This window comes from Semicossyphus pulcher, unplaced genomic scaffold, assembly GCF_022749685.1.
Source record: "Semicossyphus pulcher isolate SPU_LCO1_2020_fin unplaced genomic scaffold, fSemPul1.0.p SCAF_15, whole genome shotgun sequence".
NCBI lineage: Eukaryota > Metazoa > Chordata > Actinopteri > Labriformes > Labridae > Semicossyphus > Semicossyphus pulcher.
In genome coordinates this window covers 22262923-22283425 of record NW_027211659.1, presented here as the reverse complement: position 1 = coordinate 22283425, position 20503 = coordinate 22262923, and the positions used below count along the sequence as shown (strand labels likewise).

At 40.0% G+C, this 20503-nt stretch overlaps 1 protein-coding gene across 2 annotated transcripts; it reads right to left on the bottom strand.

The window, feature by feature from the left end:
- Window positions 1-1777: 1777 nt before the first annotated feature.
- On the bottom strand, window positions 1778-20072 carry traf3ip1 (TNF receptor-associated factor 3 interacting protein 1). Of its 2 annotated transcripts, XM_069663739.1 has the most exons (17): window positions 19855-20072; window positions 17924-17992; window positions 16283-16444; window positions 15319-15447; window positions 14253-14693; window positions 14093-14164; window positions 13855-13875; window positions 13663-13686; window positions 12255-12330; window positions 11879-11899; window positions 11167-11248; window positions 10690-10782; window positions 10341-10476; window positions 10220-10256; window positions 10025-10101; window positions 4442-4659; window positions 1778-4148 (listed from the first exon to the last, which is right to left on the bottom strand). In XM_069663739.1, the coding sequence occupies exons 1-17, from the start codon at window positions 19975-19977 to the stop codon at window positions 3983-3985; spliced, it is 1947 nt and encodes a 648-aa protein (XP_069519840.1). In that variant the 5' UTR covers window positions 19978-20072; the 3' UTR covers window positions 1778-3982. The 2 variants fall into 2 exon arrangements, with proteins under 2 accessions (XP_069519840.1, XP_069519841.1); XM_069663740.1 differs by lacking the exon at window positions 13855-13875.
- Between the last annotated feature and the right edge of the window lie 431 nt (window positions 20073-20503).

Here is a 20503-nt window from a genome sequence, read left to right as displayed (position 1 = left end):
CCAGATATAACTTGTTTTCCTTATCACGGAAAACGAGTTATTTTTAAAATGTATGGATGCATGTCCGCTAAGGGCTTCCTTACATTTGAACCCGGAAGGAGGACATATTTTTTACTGCAGCTTAACAAAATGTTTTAAATATATCATAATCTCTACCTACTTTAGCTTACATAACTTTTGATGTTATTGGCTTTTAAATACCTTTTTTACATTTTCGTAATGCCTTGTTTAATGTAGTATTTCTCTGCCACTTTAAGGCACTTATAATTGCACTTTTTCCGAAAGGTGCCATTTAAATAAACTTGCCTAGCTTTGCCTTACTAGAGTGGTAGATGAGCAGTAATTAGGAGGATATAGGCCATTAGTATTCAAGATTGATAGAGACTTTAATTCCTATAAATCATTTGTGAGAAATTACATGGAAGACTGGCCATGATATCTATAATCGTTCTGAGCTGCACTATGATGTGTTTTTGTATTTGGTGCTTCCATGAGCCAAGCCAAAATCCTGGAAGATAATTTTGAAGGTCAAAGAGCAGTAACAAACAGGGTCATGATCTAAGGAAGGAGTTTGGACTCACTAACTTTACAGCTCTAACATACTGTTGGCTGTATCCAGTTTTCTTTGCAGCATAATAAAGAATCTTGCATTCTTTTCAGCTGCTGGTTGCATGTAGGCAGTCTGGGAAACTGCAAAACGTATACCTATAATGTGCTGTCAACCCTCTTTTTGACTTTTAATCTGCAGTGAGTCATTTTCGGGGTGGGTAACACACACCAGGGAGGCATGCGGCCATGGCTCTGTGCTGTCTGATGACGGATGAACCGTCTACACTGACGCTCTGCTGGTGATCTAAAAATAAATGAAGGGGTCAACAGTGACATGTGTCCCTTTCAGTGGACAGCTCTGTAAAGACAAGGATGTTAGGGGTATTTCTGACGTTAAAGCCCATTTTATCACAAGACCAGGGGACATCGTAAGCAGCTCATTCAACTGATTGCAACACTCAATAACTATTTAATAACAATTTAGCTGATTATAAACAAGTGAGGGTTTTTCACTTATAGTTAAAGTTGACAAAAGTCATTAGGCCGTTCAGATTGGCCCAACATATGGAAAAGTAGGGTTCATTTCTCATTAGCAGCACTATCCATTGTAAAATTCAAAGGGCAAAATCAACAGACGCTTTTTAAAGAGGCAGTCAGGGTTTAAGTCACTTTCACCTTGGGGTACCCCACAGTTCTAAGTGAAAAGGTGGACAATGAAGTTGCCCTTTCCTTGAACTGTGCTGATTTTAATCCACTTGTTGAGACTGAAAGCAGGTGTCTGTGCCTCCTGCAAGGGGCCCTTTCACTAAAACTGACTTGCATCACAAATGCAAAGTCTAAATCTTGTTAATAGCTGTGTCCTAATAAGCTTTGTGAGTGGCAGCTGTTTCATGTCTTACCAGAGAAAAGCTGCTGCTAATATCACGTGAGGTTCTTAAATAGAAGTTAAATGTTTCGCTTCCGTCATGTCGGACCATTCTTCAGAGGAAGCGAGTGACAGTGTGTCAGATGCCACAAGGAATTCTGAACTACTCAAAATTTAACCAGGGTTATTTATCATTTTACTCACAATGTAATACACGCAATGTAGACCTCTAATGAAGTTTCTATTAGCAGGCATTGAGACTCTAGCTTTCCTTTGGGTAAGCTCAGCGACAGTCACTACTTTTCACTCTTAATAACAAGAGGAGACAAATACTTATTGAAATGTAACCATTTATTTCACTCCATTACAAAATTATATATACTTTTAGCTATGATACAATCTCCACATATACATTATGTACAGTTTAAAGAGAAACAGAGGATATGATACAAATAGTTTACAGTGTAAATAGTCCTTTCATATAGAACATATGAACATCCAGCTTCTCACTTTTCGGGAGCTGTTGTTTTCAGATTTACTTGCAGGATAGAGTTCACATTTATGTTTGATGGACTAAACATAATACTGATATGAAAATGGAGTAAAATTAGACTATGAGAAAACATTTTAACTAAATGCTTTCAGTGAAGTATTCATAAGCTGTACATTTCTGCCCATTCAGCGACAACTGACTGTCTGTTCTATTAGATTTCCTGGTTCTTGTCATTCATATTGTTCATTGTCAAATTGTTGAACAACCATTGGTCTGACAATGCAATATAAGTGGTAACCCATTTTTGGGCACTACTTGTATATATTTGACCTCTATGATTATCACATCCAGAAAATTCTAACTAGTTTTGTTACAACTGCGTATTATAAAAAACATTATTTAAAAAATAGTGGATTACATTCATCGATCCAACCAGGATGTGACTGCAAGTGTGTTTTGAATTCCCTGTAAACATTGGCAGTCTGGGACGCAAATCTGCAGTAAAACTAACAGAGGTAGCAACTGCACTGGAACAAGTACTTACAGTAATTTGAAATTACATTCGGCACTTTTATTTAGATATGATGACTGCATTTTAAGAAGAGTGGACCTGACTAGTATGCTTGTGTTTTTTTTTTTTCAGTCACACATGGACGACAGTGAGATGGAATTATTGGAAATGTGAGGAAAACATTCTACAGTGGTTATTTCTACACTCACCACTTTCAAACCATCAACTGCAATTATCAGCCTAGTATTGCTTCATATTTTCATATTAGCTACATCTGTAAAGCACATTCATTGAAGCCACAATATAAGCTAGTTAAAAATTCTTATTTTTTTCAATCTATAAAGAAGTGAAGGCCCATACAAAGGGTTGCCATCTGACCAAACATTGCCTTGATTCAGAAAAAAGAAACATAGAGGCAAATCCCACAGAGCACACACTGCAAGGGACCTCCATGATGGCTGCTAACCTGCATGCGAAGGGATATAAGCTTAATTTTCTGTAAAAGTACCGTACCTTGAATTAGTGTGCCCACTTGAATGTAGTGTTTAAAACATAAAATACAGAGTTGCCACAACTTTGTTGCCATAAACGCTTTTTCTAAGCTTTAACATTGAGCACTGCGTGTATTAGTATCAGCAAAGTAACGCCCCTGAAGAGCAAGCACAGAGCAGTCTTACCGCTGATCACGTGTAAGCAATTTAAAAAAAAGATTAAATGCAAAATGTTTTAGGGCAAATTCACAGTCATGTAGCATACATGACTGCATTCATTAGTCCACTTGGACTCTCCTCATAAGCCCAAGCTTAATGTATCAGATGTATTTAAACTTTCCTGCTGTGATCAACAAGCTGAATGTGACATTGTTAGAATGTGTGTTTAGTTAGTTACAATTGTGTAGCTGGTCCAATAGCATGATAGCACATGACATAATTGTCAGGGAAACATCAGGTACTCCAAAAGCACTGACTAATTCCACAGTTTTTACTTCCAGAAAACATTAGAAGTAAGGCAATGAAATAAATAGAAACATGTGCCACACTATTAGGACTTTGTTTTTCACTATGTTAATTAGAAACACAACGATAAAGCTGTTAAAAATTTGGTCCAGTCGAGTGTACAGCAAATCTGACCTCGATATCATTCTAGTGTATTGTGGAATATATCATTGGGAAATTACAGGTATTAATCCAGACTATCTAGTCTAACATTCAAGTCACAGGCTGTGCACTGGCTCATTCCACAAAGGCACCATTACAGAAAAGGGTAAAAGATGGGGTCATTTTATTGTGTGGAAAAGGAAGATTTTGTTTTAAATCATAGCAGAAGCTAGATTGGAGGAAGAACTCCAAACCATCAAATGGAGCGCCTATAACTAACATCATCCGACTGATGGTGTCTAATATGTTTGGGTCCATCTTGACAAAACCCCTAAAAGTGCAGTGTTTGGTCCCATCCAATATCCTCAGTAAGAAATATGGTCTTACCATCATCCTGCAGGAGAAAATGTTTATTCCTAAATCTTGAGTGCATTTTTAAGAAAGATTTTTCTCACTTTATTTCTCCCTCAAGTTTTGGAAGAGAAGTTGATTCCAGTCACCATCTTCTGAATCTTGTCTTCATTCTTCAGTATGTTGGATCTTACAGCACAAATCTTGTCCTGTTGGTCCTTGATCAACTGCTCCAGCTCAGCTAGTTCTGCCTTTAGAGGCTCCACTGCCCTGTCTGTCGACCTGCAGCAGATACAAGTATGAAAACACACGTACAAAAACAGAGAAGGGTTGATTAATTAAAGACATGCAATAATATATAAACAGGTGGGGAAATTGTCCACTGGACGTTAAGTAATGGGACACTTTGAAGCTCTCTCAAAGTTGCTAATCACATCAAAGTAAAGGAATCAGTGTATGTAATAGTAAGATAGCAAGCATGCATGAGAAAAAGGGTCTGGATTTAACTGGTGTTAAATACTGGCGATAAAATATATTCAACAACACTGAACTTGATGTGTATGTGCCAGCCCAACCTTTGCTCCTGCAGCAAGGCCTGTGCATGATCTTTGTTCTCTCGCCGCCAGGTGTTCAGCTCCGCCTGCATGGCGTCCATGTCCTCCTGTATGTAGTCCATGATCTTACCCAAAGGCAGGGTGCTGCGACACACCGTTTGGATGGATGAGCGGAGTCGCTCTATCTCCCGAGTTACCATGTCCCGCTCTTTCTTTCGTGCTGCCTCGGACACCACGTTCTAAAAGCAGAGGTGGTGAAAACAATGGATGAAGTTTTGGTGCCAACAACACATAAGAAATATAATGAAATAATGTCTGAAGTATGAGCTGGTATTCTAGGAAGGATTTGTTCAATTCCATAAGCTGGTTCCTCAAGATTCAAAGTCTGAAATGCCAACGGAAAGAAATTAAGATGTTTCCATATAATCTGCTTGATTAAAACGAAACACTGTGTCAAACAGCTGTATGAACACGCAACAATCACTTGTGTCCCTTGACCAAAACATAATAAACCCTCTTAAGGAATTCTACCTTTGCCAGCAAAGGCTCAAATGCCCCAAACCAGAGCAAGGCTGCATTTAGCGGTTTAGGATTTCAAGGCTAAAAATGTTAGGCAGGAATTCTACCAACCTAGCTGTATATATAAAGATCAAACATGCGGCTGAATTGTGTTGGCCAAAGTAGGGGGACTGGTTGATGAAGGCCTCCAGTGTATGGTGTGCGGTTGGAGGGGGGTTACTCTATCCAAATTACACTCAGTCCCTCGATGGTGAAAGGAGGGGAAGGTATCAGGGAAGGACCTCCCTTGGCAGCAAGCAGACCCAAGGATGTTTGCTCAGCTGGGCTACGCAAGGCCTCTGAGTGTGTGTAATGCGAAAGCACTCGGTATTGCAACCCTAAAGCACCACACACACGCGAGCTAGCCGAGGTTCAGACGAAGCATACAGTGGACACAGGCCCCTGAGCCTTCTTGCTCTTGTTTATTTTAGTAACAGGCTGTGGCAGAGGGGATATTTTACTGCAGTATTGAGTAACAACTACTACACTTATGCATCCTTTCAAGTTCAACTCTTGGCCCAATCTATACTATTTGGCTCCACAGACGGGAGCACCTGCCGTCACGAGGCAGCAGGAATCTTATTTGTGACAGTGTGTAAACTAAATGACAGCTTCCTCTGCAAAACACACAGTCTGTCATAGAGCCCGCTCGGGTAGCCGGCCACATATGCTTGGCACAGCTGGCGCTTATAACATTTGCCTTATCGAGACATCTCTTAAAACAAACCAAATAGCTCAGTAATTACAATCTAAAAAGCAAGCTTGACAAGACAAGACCACACTGCAGAAATGACATCAAACATCAGTGTTTGCCATCATTTCTTTTCAGGAAGTAAGTACAAATTTCTGACAACTTGACTCTTAGTTACTTATTTGCGGTGGTTCAGGAGTGTGAGGGTAAGAGACGCCTTGGATCAGCGGTCCCTTGACAAGGTGGGTGGCTTTCCACTGGGCGCTGTGAACCCTGCAGCTAGACAAACACTCTACGGCTCATTCGGCCTGCCTGGCCGCGGTTTGGTCTGCACAGCCCAGACAGGACCCATGGCTTCAGTCTATTTGCCGTCCCCTCGCTACCTCGGCCCCTCCTATTCTTCTCTGTTGGAAAATAAAAAAACTTGGCGTGAAAACATGACCCCTGGTTCGTGTGCACTCTGTCCTGGTGGATATAAATCACAGCTTTATGGAGGTCTCCGCCGGGGTCGGCCAGACCTGTGTGCTCCCAGTTTTCCTTTTTCTCACCCAGATCACAGAACAATATTTAGACGTGGTGACCGCAGAGGAGTAGGAGGTTTAGACAGAAGGAAAGGGGGGCAGGTTTTCCCATTATCTCAGGCAATGATGAAATCCCAGGGCAATGGGAAAGACTCGGCCACTGGCTGGTGCTAAAAAGGACAGGTGAAAAGAGAGACCTAAAGAATCTTCTTGAATGGAGATGTTTTTATCTTGTTAAATTACACAAATAAATACTTAAATCTGGTGTTTATCAGCATTTATACTGCTGTTGCTTTGTAACCTTGTTAAGTTGAAATCTTATATTTGAACTACAAAGTATTCAATGGGGGAGACAACGTCATGATGTTCTCTTGGACTTATTGTTACACTGCAGAGTACACAACAATGTGAAATTCACCCAGTCATCACAGCCTAATCAGCTTAATTAGCAAATGCGTGCAAAAATGTGATTTATGGACTGTTTATAAAATCTTCTGTGGCAAGAGAAAAACAGTCTTCAAAGCATCCTCTGACATGAAAAATGGGGTGCACGCACAGAACCTGTCAGCGAAGGAGAAACCTCCAGGGTATCATTAGTTAGGAAAATAATAATTTACACTAGTTGACAAGCTGATGGAAGGAAATCAGATCTCTTTATAGGGAGAGAAGTTTCATGCATTTATTCGCTCATTACTGTGCATTAAACCGATTCTTCTTTTTGAAAATATAAGGATGAGACACAAATATATATAACGCTCTGTTAAAGCTGCTTTGCCTGGATTCAAGTTGAATCAAGTTAAATAGAAGTTGTAGTGGATACAGCACGTTGTAGCAGATCAAGCTAAATTTCCATGTCTAAAGACCAGAGCTCTTTATTAATTCATCATCTCAATGGCATATTTTAAGACATAAGATTTGTCAAAGGCTGTATACTGCAAACAAAGCTTCTGGGAACAACTCTACTGGTGACTGGTGTCCAGTGGAAGAAGCTGCTGCACATCCTGATGGTTTTACAATGTGTTCCTCTAATAATTTGAAAGGTGAGCCAAGGAGTGAAGCATAGGATGAGAATTCGCTCTGGAAATTGTTTATGAGCTTCCTCGCCATTTTTCATAGAAGGCCATTCAAAAGTCCGGCTAGATCATAAAAATAGCTTGGAGTCAGTGAGGTGGAGAGAAGGGCTTTTGGCCAATGAGGTTACAGGATGTTGTTGTTAGGTCGCTGTAGCCCCTTGGGGAGACAACTGAGATCATGACCCTGGGCTACAGGGGGAAACTCAAAGGAAACTTCCAGAGGGACCACAGGCTACACTGGATTGATGGAAAATAAAAGTATTTCAAAAAAGGTAGTGTATCATCCCAACATTCTCATTGAGAAAAAGCTTATTTGAAGGGTTTTTCAGATATGACTTCTGATCCCATTCAAACTGATTTTTCAAGGTTGAGGTCTGGTTTGGTAGCAGATTGTGGTGCTTCAGGTGGGTACTCCTCATAAACCTGACCAAATTCCTCAGTGTCAATATGACCCCTGCAAAAGTGATATGACTAATGGAATGCCACAGGCCCATTTCCTTATGTTTCTACAAAAGAGGCTGGATGTTTATGAAGACACAGAGGTCTGCAGAGAGCCGTATTTATTTTCTTGACAATTCTGCAGAGAGTATTCTGGCCCTTCTCCTCTGTGACTCTCACTCAACAGCCATCCATTTGTATGCCACAGGGTTTATTTATACATTACAAGCCTTCATCAAGGCTAATTTGATGGGGGTAAAGAAAAGGGGGGAAAGAGTACACAAAAATTCTTATAAAAACGCAGCTGCTGCAAGGGGCAGATCCTGTCTAAATAAAAAGAGAAGTATCTTGGAAAAATATACAATACTGGCGAGGGGTCATGAGGAAGGTCATCCCCATAAATATACAGCAAATTCTTCAGCCACACACACTGTGCTGGGACATGGCATAATACAATCATTGGCCTGTTTGAGAATTACCATTATTTACATCAGTGCAGCAATGGAGCAGCAAAGCATTGGCATTAACAAAAGCAGAATTAGGTCAAAGAATGACAAAGAACATAAATTGAAATTTGGATAATAACATATAGACTGGACTGAAATTAGATAAATAAAATGGTTCAAAGACCAATGTTTTTGACTGAACATGATGCTGGATCTTAAATCAGGGTGGTTTGTGACTCATTCAGACACAGTGTTTTTATAAACTTTGCTGTTTAAGAAAATGAATAGGGGTAGCTGTAATTTCAAACCTGTCATACCACGTAGAATGAGGAAGCTCAATATTTACATTTTTGACCCTGCGTGTTTTACCGTGATTACAAGAGAAAAAAACGACTCCATTAAGCTGACCTCTCCACCCTTTCATGTCTGGAAGGAAGTCATTATAGTTCTTTATACAGCTGACAAGGCAAGGCCAATAATGATGGAGGTCTGGACTGAACAGGTCCTATGTGCAGACATACCTGCTTAAAGCGTCCTGTGAAGACCATACAGGATACTCTGAAAAGAACGTATGGAACCCTTGAAAACTGAGATGGCTGCATTAAGAAAATTAGGATAAACTCTACAAGGCTGTGCTCGTGTTACTCAAAGAGCTGCACTATTTTGGATGTTTTGCCTGTGTGTTTTTGTTTAAGCATGTTTGGCTGGACTTGATGAAATGAATTATTTTTAAGAAAAGTGTACAGATGTGTAGAGATATATTAATCTACACATGTAAAGGGTCTAATAATTTCTGTCAAGAAAAATCAGTTTTCTGGTGGCTAAACTGACAAAACTTTCAGTGTCAGTTACGAGGGATGATGTCTAAAGCCGCTGTTAGGAGGGGATAGATCGGGGTCCTTTCCGCATGAGTGACAGTCCAAAACAGCTCATCCATCAGAGTCAGGGTGGTCAGTGAGGGAAGGGATGCTGGGAGGGCATGCTTCAATGAATAGGACCACCCAAAGCAGACAGTGTACGCCACCTCACACCATGGAGTACAGACCAAACTGTAAGCTTCACACGTATTCACACTCAAAATAATGATGAAAGATGGCTCTCTCTCTCTGGCTGATAAATAAACTGACCAAAGGGAATAGATGAGCAAGATTATGAATGAGTCACCTTGAAAAGGAGGCCTTATTGTGTGAAAAATAAAGGCCAAATAAAAGAGAAGGGGAGAGGAAAGAAGGACCTTTACAAGAAAACCTGAAGCCTGTGTGCATTGTAGATCTAATGGAGGATCTTTAGAGACAAAATACAGCAGGATTTAAAATCTCAAAGATCAGAACTAATTGTGTTGTGTGTCTCTGGAAGTCCACACAAGGAGAAAGAGTCAGAACAATACTGTTTAAAAGTTCCCAAGACAGCACATACCCTTAAAAAGTAATCAAAGCCAAGACGTCTGTAATAAAAAATGAAGGCATATCTCAGATATTGAGCAACCCCAGAAAACAAGCTAATTTCGCTCCAGACATCTTGATGTCTATCAGTTGTGTGTGGTCTGTTGGAGGCCATACATGCTTGTCTGGTTATTAGCCCTTCAGCTTCAATGAAGGGGAACATTTTTGTGGTTACAAGGGGGTGCAATTACACCTCTCCCCTCCATTTGTTTATATCTTTCTTTTGATAATAACCAGCGTTGCACTAGGCATTTCACTGCGGTTAACACACTTGTGTTGGGAAGTAGACTTTTAAAAAAGAACAGCTGATAGATTCAGTGGTGAGGCTTAACTTTAGTCAGAAAAAGGCGTCCGGAAGAGACGAGTGCCAGAGAACAAGGCTGATACTGCCCTCTAGTGGGGAGACAGGAGAACCACTGCTATAACTGTACTTACCTGTTCTTTAGATTTTGGGGAGGATGGGGATGATTCATAGTCTTTTTTGGTCTCCAGGATCTTTTTCACAAGGCCACCTACAGTGAGAAAAGTGAGTAATCAGTTTCCTCAAACCAAAGGTGGACTGTATTCAGCAAGAAAACCAGGAGAAAATGTTGCATTTTTGCTTAAGAAAAAAAAAACATGACAGTGTACCATGTTTGTCTTCACTGTTGAGTTCTTGAGTAGGCTCCTGTGATAGTAAAACAGTATTTAACAAAACAAGGCTCATGTTCTCCTAATGGTAATTGCACAACCAACTGTAAATGTCACTTACCACCTCCATTGCAGGAGCATCTGCAGCTAGAGGAGCCGCTTCCTCTACGACAAATTGCTCATCTTCATCCTCTTCATCCTCAGACAGCCTCTTCCCATCCATGATGACTGGTGCTGGGGGCTTGGCACTGGACAACCTGAAAGGCAGATAATTGACAAACACTTACAAACACTATGGTAACCCAGTGTGTTAGCTACAATTGGTTCAATAATCTATGTGGGGATCTGCCAGGGAAAAAACATGTTTTAAGAACAAAGACTGAATAAGACTGTATTCATAGATAAGAGATTTGCATTCTTTTCAGTATAATTAGACTTATAACATTAGAGAATATTTGTGGTGGAGTCACCTCTCAGCTGGGGTCACATCAGTGGAACTCTCTTGTCTCTTGACTCGGGGAGGTGCTGGGCGAGCACTGCTGGGCCGTGGTATTCTCCTGTTGCTGCAGGATGAAAGGATAATAGAAACTACTAAAACTAACATTTTAAAACTAAATATGCATGCGTTTCTCAAGTTATTTTCCTTTTGTTCACATGTTAAATTATCTGTGCGAGCCGAATTCTCACTCAACAGCTCTGTTTTGGAAAATGTTAATTAAGAGTAAAATGGCTAGAATCAATTGCAACCAATCTATTGAATACAACATTCATAATTATCCAAATTACAGGCATGTATGTCAAAAGCAAAACTACACTATATTTTAGGTAATGAAAGTGAGGTGTTTTCAGTAGGAGCATAACGTAAATATAAAGTAATACTGAATTAGTACAGTGTTCAGTTTATCAGCAGAGTGCAATATAGGAGGTTCAGTGTTGATTTTACAAACCTGGAGGCCATTTCAGATGAGGAGCCTGCAGTGTCTCCGTTTTCCTGTGGAACAGGTCTGTTGGCTAACTGAGCATCTCCTTCTGTAAACAGAAAACAATAGCTTGGGGGTGGCTCAGCACAAAATAGCAAAATTTAGACCAGCCCTTAACATTTCAGACACTGACCAACTGGTATAACTATACTAGCTATCCAACAAAGCTAAGGGCAAATATATTCCTTTAGCCTCCTTGAGTTTGCCAATTCCAACCAATCCCAAGGCTGATTTTTGAGTGCTCTTTCAAACTGCTTAACTATTATAACTACCACCCTCAGTTCCTGTTGTATTGCACACCTGACCATTTGAGGGGACAGAGTATCTCTTTGTTTCTTTAACGCCTTTTTTGGTCTTTAGGTGGAGGCAGGAGCGGTTGCTTATTATAAACCTGGCCCATTGAGCCATGTATCTCATATTATACCTAATGAATAAACCTGAGAGATTTGCTTTGCTTTTAGTAATAACATACATTATATTGCTTAGTTAGATGTCACAACTAAACATAATTTAATTGGTTTATTAATTTGAGTGCTTCTTAATAATTGAAGTTGAACGTTAACTCCCCTGTCATGTTGGCCCCTATTTATGCATGAAAAGTTCTTGTGTGTATGTTAAAATCCTTTATAATCCATTTTCTGTGCAACTGCACAAGAGAGACAAGGTAGAGACCACTTACCTCCTTCACTGTCTGATTCGTCTGTTGGAAGCAGAAAAAGAGAAGAGCATTCAAAGTTTCCTTTCAATGTGGCATGCTAGTATGGTAAATGAAAAACAGATGAACCAATAAGCCTTGTATCTTTTAATATATATTTCAGCTCTATCAATCTTGGTGCTTTCAAAGTAACTGCCACTATAAGATACTAGTTATTTTGTTCAACAAATGAGTGTTAATAGAAAGCTGTCAACTAAATAATCATTCAGGACATACAAGATTTCTATCAGTGATAAAAGCTCAGTTAAGGCCTCAGTATTAACTGCATACTTAATGCTTCACTAACACAGGTGATTAAAATAGGGTGCTGGAAGGTAGAAGAATTAAAAGGAGGATTTACCTTGACTTCCAATTTTTGGTCTCCTCCTCTGCCCTTTGGCAGATGAAGGCCGAGGTATTCTAGCAGGACTGTCAGACTGTGAGAGGATGAGAGACAAAAAGGTAAGCGATAGACTACCCGACATGAAGCACTCAGCTGCGTGCAGCCATTCATTTCTCAGGTAGTGGGAAATGCAGTTGTACATTTAATAAACACTATGGTCAAATATATGTATTGGATCAGAAATGTAAAAATTTAATATTTGATTTTAACCATTGACTAATACAACCTGAAGTGTCATAGTATAATAATTGAATTTTTGATTATAAACATTCAATCATAGCACACAAGAAAGAGCAGCTTTCTTTTGGTAAAGCAAAATCACAGTGTGCAGAAAGTGACTGAAAATAAGCTTTCCAACATTCAAAAACCAAAAATTGAAATAAATACTAAATGGTGCAAAGGAATATCATAAGGTTGTCAAAAAGCCAGGTGGACCAGAGAAAAAAAATATTTTATTGTTCAATGAAAAACCATAAAACGCTATCTCAAATTAGTAACAAAGCAAAGCTGGCAACTGAAAATACTGTGAAAATTGTACTGGGTATTCCTTAACTGATCATCTCAAGCCTTGCAAGACACTGTCAAACTAACTAAAAATTTAAATCACTATTCCACATCGGAACTAGGGCTGAATGATTTAGAAAAAAAAACTAATTGTGATTACTTTGACTTGTATTGCAATTTCGATAGGATTTGCGATATTAAAGGGAATGATAATTTACATCTTTATTCTCATTTTCACTGAAAAACATATTTATGGTGTGATTATGGTGTGTTTTTTGCGGGGATCTGTACCAAACAAAGATATTTGATACTGTCTGTGTATGATGTGTAGGTCAGAACATCTCTGCGGCACAATATTTAAATTAAAATGGTATTTTGATACACATTTTACCTTTTACATATATTGCGCCTCCTGCGATTTGAAAAGTGCAGTAGGCCATATTGCGATTTCGATAAAATTTCGATTAATTGTTCAGCCCTAATCTGAACTACATTGTATTACAGCTAAAGTAGGCCCTCTGTCATTAAGATGTCTTACGGCACATTGTTTACACTTAATTTTAACTTTGCAAAAGTGATCCAGACTAAACAATCAGGTCACTCATACAGGGAGGAGACCCATTTCAACAGCAGTGAAGATATTAAATATATGGCAAAGAGCAAAGTCTGTGTCAGTATACAAAATAAAGGCAGCTACATTCAAGTTTCACATCAACGGCTTCTAAATTCTAAATGAAAAACAAATTACCACAGGATTGTAATTTCATTGAAGGATACTCATTATCAGGATACTATTGTTGCATCTGTATTTGACAAGAAAAGTGTTGTTGACCCACTCTTCTGAAATGGAAAATGTTCTCACCTGGTTCTCAACTGCTTCTGCAAGCTGCAGAGGCAAAGAACACAGCGTTACAGTCCTCACATGTCTGTTATACACTATAGCCCAAATAAGCACTAAACCAAGCCACCAGCCACCAAAAAGGCCATAGCAATAGGCACTGCATTCTAACACTAATAGGTCTGTAGTGTGCATGTCTAATTTTCAACTGAATACCTCTTCAGCAGGTTTAAGTTCCTTTTGAAAAGAAGCACAAAACAAGAAAATAAATCAGAATTGCATTCAAAAAAGTTTATCTTGATCTATCTATCTTTTGGCAAAATGTATGCCTTTAGAATTGGCTGACTTTATCATAAAGGAAATTCTGCCACCATGATTGCAGATAAGAAGATTAAATGGTACCAATATAGACTTTTTATCATGTGTGAATTTTCTGTTTAGAGTTTAAACTTACTGCTGGCACAGGTTTGGCTGTTTTGCTAGGCTCTTCAGGGCTGGTTTGTTGTGGCTCCTCTGATACTCTGACCTAAGAACAAAGACAAAAACAAACATAATGACAACATAATGACATCTGTTGCCAACATTGACGACTTGAGTAGGGTTAAGTGGTATACCTTGCTACTGCCACTCTCTCCACCTTTGTTCCTCTCGTCCCCCTGTTTGTGCCGCTCTCTGTCTTTCTCCCGCTCTTTGTCTCTGTCTCTTCGTTTTTCCTTGTCTCTTTCCCGGTCTCTATGAGAATCCTTATCTCTCATCTTTTCTCTGTCTCTCTCCTTGTCCTTTTCCCTATCTCGACCCCTCTCTCGGTCTTTCTCCTTGTCCCTGTCTTTTACTCGCCCCTTGTCTATATCCTTGTCTCGCTCCCGGTCCCGGCTCTTGTCTTTGTCCCGGTCTTTGGCGTGGTGGTCTTGTTCACTGCGGTGGTGTTTGTCAGAGCGCTCCCTGTCTCTGTGGTGTTCTTTTTCCCCATCTCTGCGTCGGCCATCCTGCTCTCTGGGCGGGTCTGGGTCCTTCTGGTCCCGGCTCCCACTACGCTCTGTAATCCTTTTTTTCTCCTGGAATAGTTCATACCAACACATAGGGTGAGCACTGAATGCTAGCTATGATACACACTAGAAAACTCTTAGTTTGATATCTTATTTAAATCAGGCCTGAATTTTGGAAGGTTACAGGCCTGTGTCCACTAACGCTGTTTTTTGCACTGACAGCGGCTATTTTCTATAGAAAAACCAATGCAGTTCAGCGTTTTTAGCGCTCAGTGTCCTCAGTGCAAAAATGCCCTCAGCATCAGTTGTTGCGCGCCTCGCATTTTTGAGGAAACGCCCGAGCGCCTCGAGTTGAAAAAACTTCAACTCGAAGCAGAAAAGCGCCCGACATCATGGGCATATTTTCTCATTGGTTCGGTTAATGACAGCTAATGATTCGGTGGTTGCCTTAACAACAGTAGAAAAAAAAGCCGCTCCCAGCTGCTAAAACGCGCTCTGTCTGATCGGGTGTTTAATTCCACAAAGAAGGCAGTGGGGTGCGCCTCGCGTTTTACAGCCTGCAAAACACATTCTGTCTGATTGGGCCCTTAGTGGACACAGGACCTAAATGCTCACACTGACAGAACATCACACAATACGCAAGATTGAACAGTGTTTTGAAATTCCAAAATCTGAGCAGTCTGAGGACTCTCACCTCTCTATCCAGATGACGTTCACGTCCCTCCCTGTTTTCCTTGTCCTGGGACCTGGAGGTGCTGGCTTTGGTCTTTATGTCCACCTTTTCTCCTGAAAGCACTCGCTTCACTGCCTCATCACTTGACATCTGGAAATCAAGTACAGGAGACCTATTCAGTCAAATACAGCAATACTAATCAAACATCATGATAAAATATTAACTGTAACCCAGTGTGTGGCAAACAAAGTGGTTTAAAATGCACCAAAACATGACCTTGAGACTGAAGTTTTCTACTGCTGTTATTGTTGCTTCAGAGAAAAATATGGATATACCATCAAAAAGAAAAAAACAGATGTCAAAATCTCAGTAAGTTTTGTTTGTTTAAAAAAACAACAACAATTTATTAGCAAGCATTCTTTATTCTTTATTCCTCATCCATCTCAGCTTACTCAGATCTTATCTGAAGTTTCAGAGCTAAATGTACATTGCCGACATATTCATGTTTTATCTTCAGTTTTCAGATAAAAACCTGAATTAGTATCTCTTTTATAGGTGCAACCAGACGTCCTCAAAGCAGTCAGTGAAGCATTGCATAACATCTGAGAGGATTTAAATCAAGACTGTCTACTTGACATCAAAATACAGTTTAAATAACAACTATCCCCAAGGATCTGCTCTTCTGTTTACATTCCTCCTCTAGGGTTCAATTAAAGTATTTTAATGATCTCCCTGAGGTGGGTAGACAATTCCCAAGAGTATAGAATTTGATGTGAGAACTAATACACTCTGTATTTGCTTTTTATGTAGTGCCAGAACTATGCAAGTTCCTCCAGTGTAACGGACAACATGATAAATAATTTAACTGGTGAGGGAATGTTTTAAATTCCCTATCCAGATTTTCAGTGTGTGTGTGTGTGTGTGTGTGTGTGTGTGTTTGTGTGTGTGTGTGTGCGTGTGTGTGTAATCTCCCAAGAACACAGACCTTGTTAAGGCAGCACTTGGCGATGGCTTGCAGCAGCTCATTGGTTTTCTCAGGCTCATGGCCGGCCACGATGCGTACTGGCTTTGCAGCCAGGGGCTCGCCACTCACCAGCATCACAACATCTATTGCTTTCTGGAGGAAGACTATCTTTGAGTCCTTATCCTAAAAGTGCGCAGGAGAAATAGGACACAGGATTTGGATGTGAAAGTAAAGGAACTCTAAAGGGAGATCGTTTCCAACACAGTTTAAAATGATTAGCTCTTTAACTCCGATTCCTCTCCTTTCACTGACATTATATTGTATTTTTCCCGTGGAGACCAGGGAAATAATTTGCTACAAATAATGAATGTGACTACAAATTCCTAATTTGAAAGGCCAACAATCAACATGTTGGCCTTTTTGAAGCAGCAGGACATGATATAGAAAACCTGGATTTATGAAAAGGAGTTTATCTTAGAAAATGAAGGGAAAAAGTCATATTTATCCCACCTTTGATTTATTCTTGCTTGCATGTAAATAAAACAGACCCTGTTCCAGGCAAATGACCCAGCTAAGCGGCGCTTCTAGTCTTTCGGCTTGCTGCATCTAAAAACTCTGCCAACTGTGTAACATAAGGACTTGAAGCTTGTGCAGCCATCTGGCCCTTCTGTGAAACATCTGATAATAGGCTGGCCTTTCTATTGAGTAACATGCTCTTGTACAGGTGCTCTAGAGACAATAAATGAAATACAAACGCCTTAAAAATGGTAGGCTTAATGCAATCACTCACATTTTATGATCCTCGTTTAGCGTTATTGTATGTATTGTAGATTAATTGAGTTGCTCGTGTCTGATAGATTTGAAGTGGCCATGACTAGCTACCATTATGGGGTTGTATAATGATGTTTTTCTTTGCTTCACTCTGTTTGCCTGTTATTGTTTGACACCAAAAATACAAGCAAGAGCCCAAGACAGTAGCTTCAATAAGACTAAAGAAGAATAAAATGTGAGTTTCTCAAACTCATTAATTTCACATCTGTTGATTCTGCTATAATATCAGAGCATTAAAAGTATATGTTAAAGAAAGCAAGGCATTCAATATGTAAATGATCAACATATTTGGGGGGCTGTCCTCTTGCTGCATAAATACCTATACTATTAAATCAACTTGTCTCATTTCTATAGCAGGCATGTGACAGAAATGTATTAAGAAACAATGTTATTCTTGTGATACAAATTCAACAAATTAACACTATCTAGTTACAGTTTCCACTATGACTTTGTCAAAGCCCAGCATCTCATCAGTATTAATTTGGGCTCAGCTCTGCTCTCAAACAGCAGACTTGAGTTCTGACACCTTGGCAGACGCGCTTAGTACGTCCTGCCAGATCCTCTCACTCAGTGTGTCACAAGAAGTGTACAGTTACCCCCCACATACAGACACTCACCCTCAGACTGACCCATGTAACACACAGGTGATCTGACGCTGCTGCTTAGGACGTTAATACATATTATGTATACAAGCAAACACATTATCAAGACAAATAAAAACAAGACCACCATTAACCAAATAATGGTATTATCAGTTTGTGAAGTAGGAGGGAAAAACAAAAACAAGAAGCCAAGCAGTTTAACCTGGTGGACAGCATGTGGTCAACTTACCTTAACATTATCTGACTTCATTTCATTTTCTCCATAAAGGCCTTTCATAAAACCAGTGGTCCTGATGATCTGAAAGTGGTGAGAAATAAAGGCTTTACACTCAGCAGTTTGATCTTACACTTAGATTTAAGCTATCAAATGGTGGTTCAAAGTATGAATTTCTAAGTGATTTACCAGTAAGCTCTAATGCTTTTGTAACACACAATACATACATACAATACAATACATCCATCCATTATCTAGACCGCTTATCCTGTTCAGGGTCGCGGGGGCTGGAGCCTATCCCAGCTGTCATTTGGCGAAGGGCGGGGTACACCCTGGACTGGTCACCAGTCAATCACAGGGCTGACACATAGAGACAGACAACCTTTCACACTCACACCCACACCTATGGGAAATTTAGAGTCACCCATTAACCTAACAAGCATGTCTTTGGACTGTGGGAGGAAGCCGGAGACCCCGGAGGGAACCCACGCATGCACGAGGAGAACATGCTTCGCACAGAAAGGCCCACCTTGCCCAAATTGGGGTAATAACCAGTGACCTTCTAGCTGTGAGGCAACAGCTCTAACCACTGCACCACCGTGCAGCCTGCACAATACTTTTTTGAACCAAAAAATCCATTGCTACTTTAATTCCGTGGGTGTATTACTGTAGTTGTGTGACTACAGGAGGAAAACAGAAGAAGCATATCTACAAGTAGTTCATTCATGAACACTACTTGACAGCATTCTGGCCTTATTAGTGAGGTTCAAGAGTACATGTATGGTGATAATTTGGTTCCCCATATCTGCAACCAAACACCTTGCTAATCCAAGGAAAGGAGTCACAGATGCCAACATGCTTCATTTTGTGAAACTTCAGTGAAATAATTGACTACTCAGAAACAGAGAGTGAGCGCTGTGAGTCTGTTAAATTATCAAACCAATTGTGAATATGTTTCTTATACTCAATTTACATCTCTATCTGTGAATAACAATGTTCTTCATGCCAAAAAAAGATCAGTTAGTCCCAAAGTGGTTCAGTATATCCCTTCTCACAACACAAGTAGATAGAAAAACAAGTGTATGTGATAAGGAAGAGGTAGCTAACCCTTGTCTGTACCTGACCTGTGAGTGACAGCTGCTGTGACTCTAATCTGTTCCTTACTGTCATGAAATGAAGACACTTTACACACAGCTTAGATAGATAGATAGATAGGAACATGATGAGCAGAGTTAGTGCAAAAACACTACGGTGCAAATGTGCATAAACATGTATAACCATAATAGTGAGTGTTACAGTGTCATAATGCTTTAAGTCCAGGTGTTTTATAACACAACGTAACCCTTATTATCAAAATGCCAAGCTGTGATAAACTGGATTAATCTAATTTAACTGCTAATTTAGCCAACTTAGTACTAACTGCCACCTCATTCAAGTAAATGTTATCGAACAGTGGACAGAATTGGTGTGTTGATCCCAGTGTGGGCTCAGGTCGTGCCTAGCAACTAGACGACGCGGTAGACACGGCTAGCAAGCTATAAGGCTAACACAGTATATTAATTTAATAGGCAACTTTACTTTATATTGCTTCAGAGTGTTAGCATCTCCTTCTTTTGTTGATAATTAAGCTTAATAGTTTAACTGCTCTACGAGTCCTATTAGTACCCTTTTTGTACTACAGCCGATAATTTGATAGCGAGAGAAAAGCCGCAGATGTAGAAACGTTACTGCGAAGTTAATGTTAGCTAGCTAATTTAGCTTAACTAGCTTAGTTCATGCTAACGTTATGGTATTAGCCAGCTAACTAGCTCGCTTGTCTGTGTTTTTAAATAACACGTCCAGTTGACGTCAGACTTTTCATAGATAGGGACAAACGATGCTTATAGTGCTAGTTAATTAAACGCCAGTTTGCCAATGTCACAGTAACATAAGCAGACCAGTCTCACCTCACTGAAGATGTCGTGTAGGTATCGAAACGGCGGCTTGCTTAGCAGTTTCTCCGTGAGAGGCGGTTTCTTTATCACTTTACCCAGTGTGTCCTGAGTCTTTTTCACCAATGCTCCGTTCATGGCAGCAGTCGATAGTAAGGCTATGGAGTTTAAAGACAGAAGAGACTGCACAAACTAAGACAGGCTGGAGAAACTCGGTGACTCTGCGCCTGGTTGCTATGTCAATATTCTGCAATCCCACAGTGCATCATTAATGAAGACTGCGCCTGCGCCGAGGGTTTACGGTTGCCAAGCGCTGCTTGTGTCCATAGCAACAACTAACAATGTGCAAAAAAAAAAGTTATAGATAGATGGATAGATACCCTATAGGTGTGTGGAGGGAGTAGAGCAACAGCAGTGGGAGAAGATGATTGAGCAGCAGAAGGTTGAGCAGGCCCAAAGTTGCATAAAACATAAATGAGCTATTTACAAACTAGAATCTCAGGTCAGCTTGTTGTATTAGTGCTTTTTACAGTTTTAATAATAATTGTTAAAAATTTGGGTGGGATTTTTTTCGCCTTTGATGGGGTGCACGACAGAAGAACTCTGCTAATCCCATGCATACTCTTACTAAATCACCAGATTCTTTTTCACAATTGAAACTGTG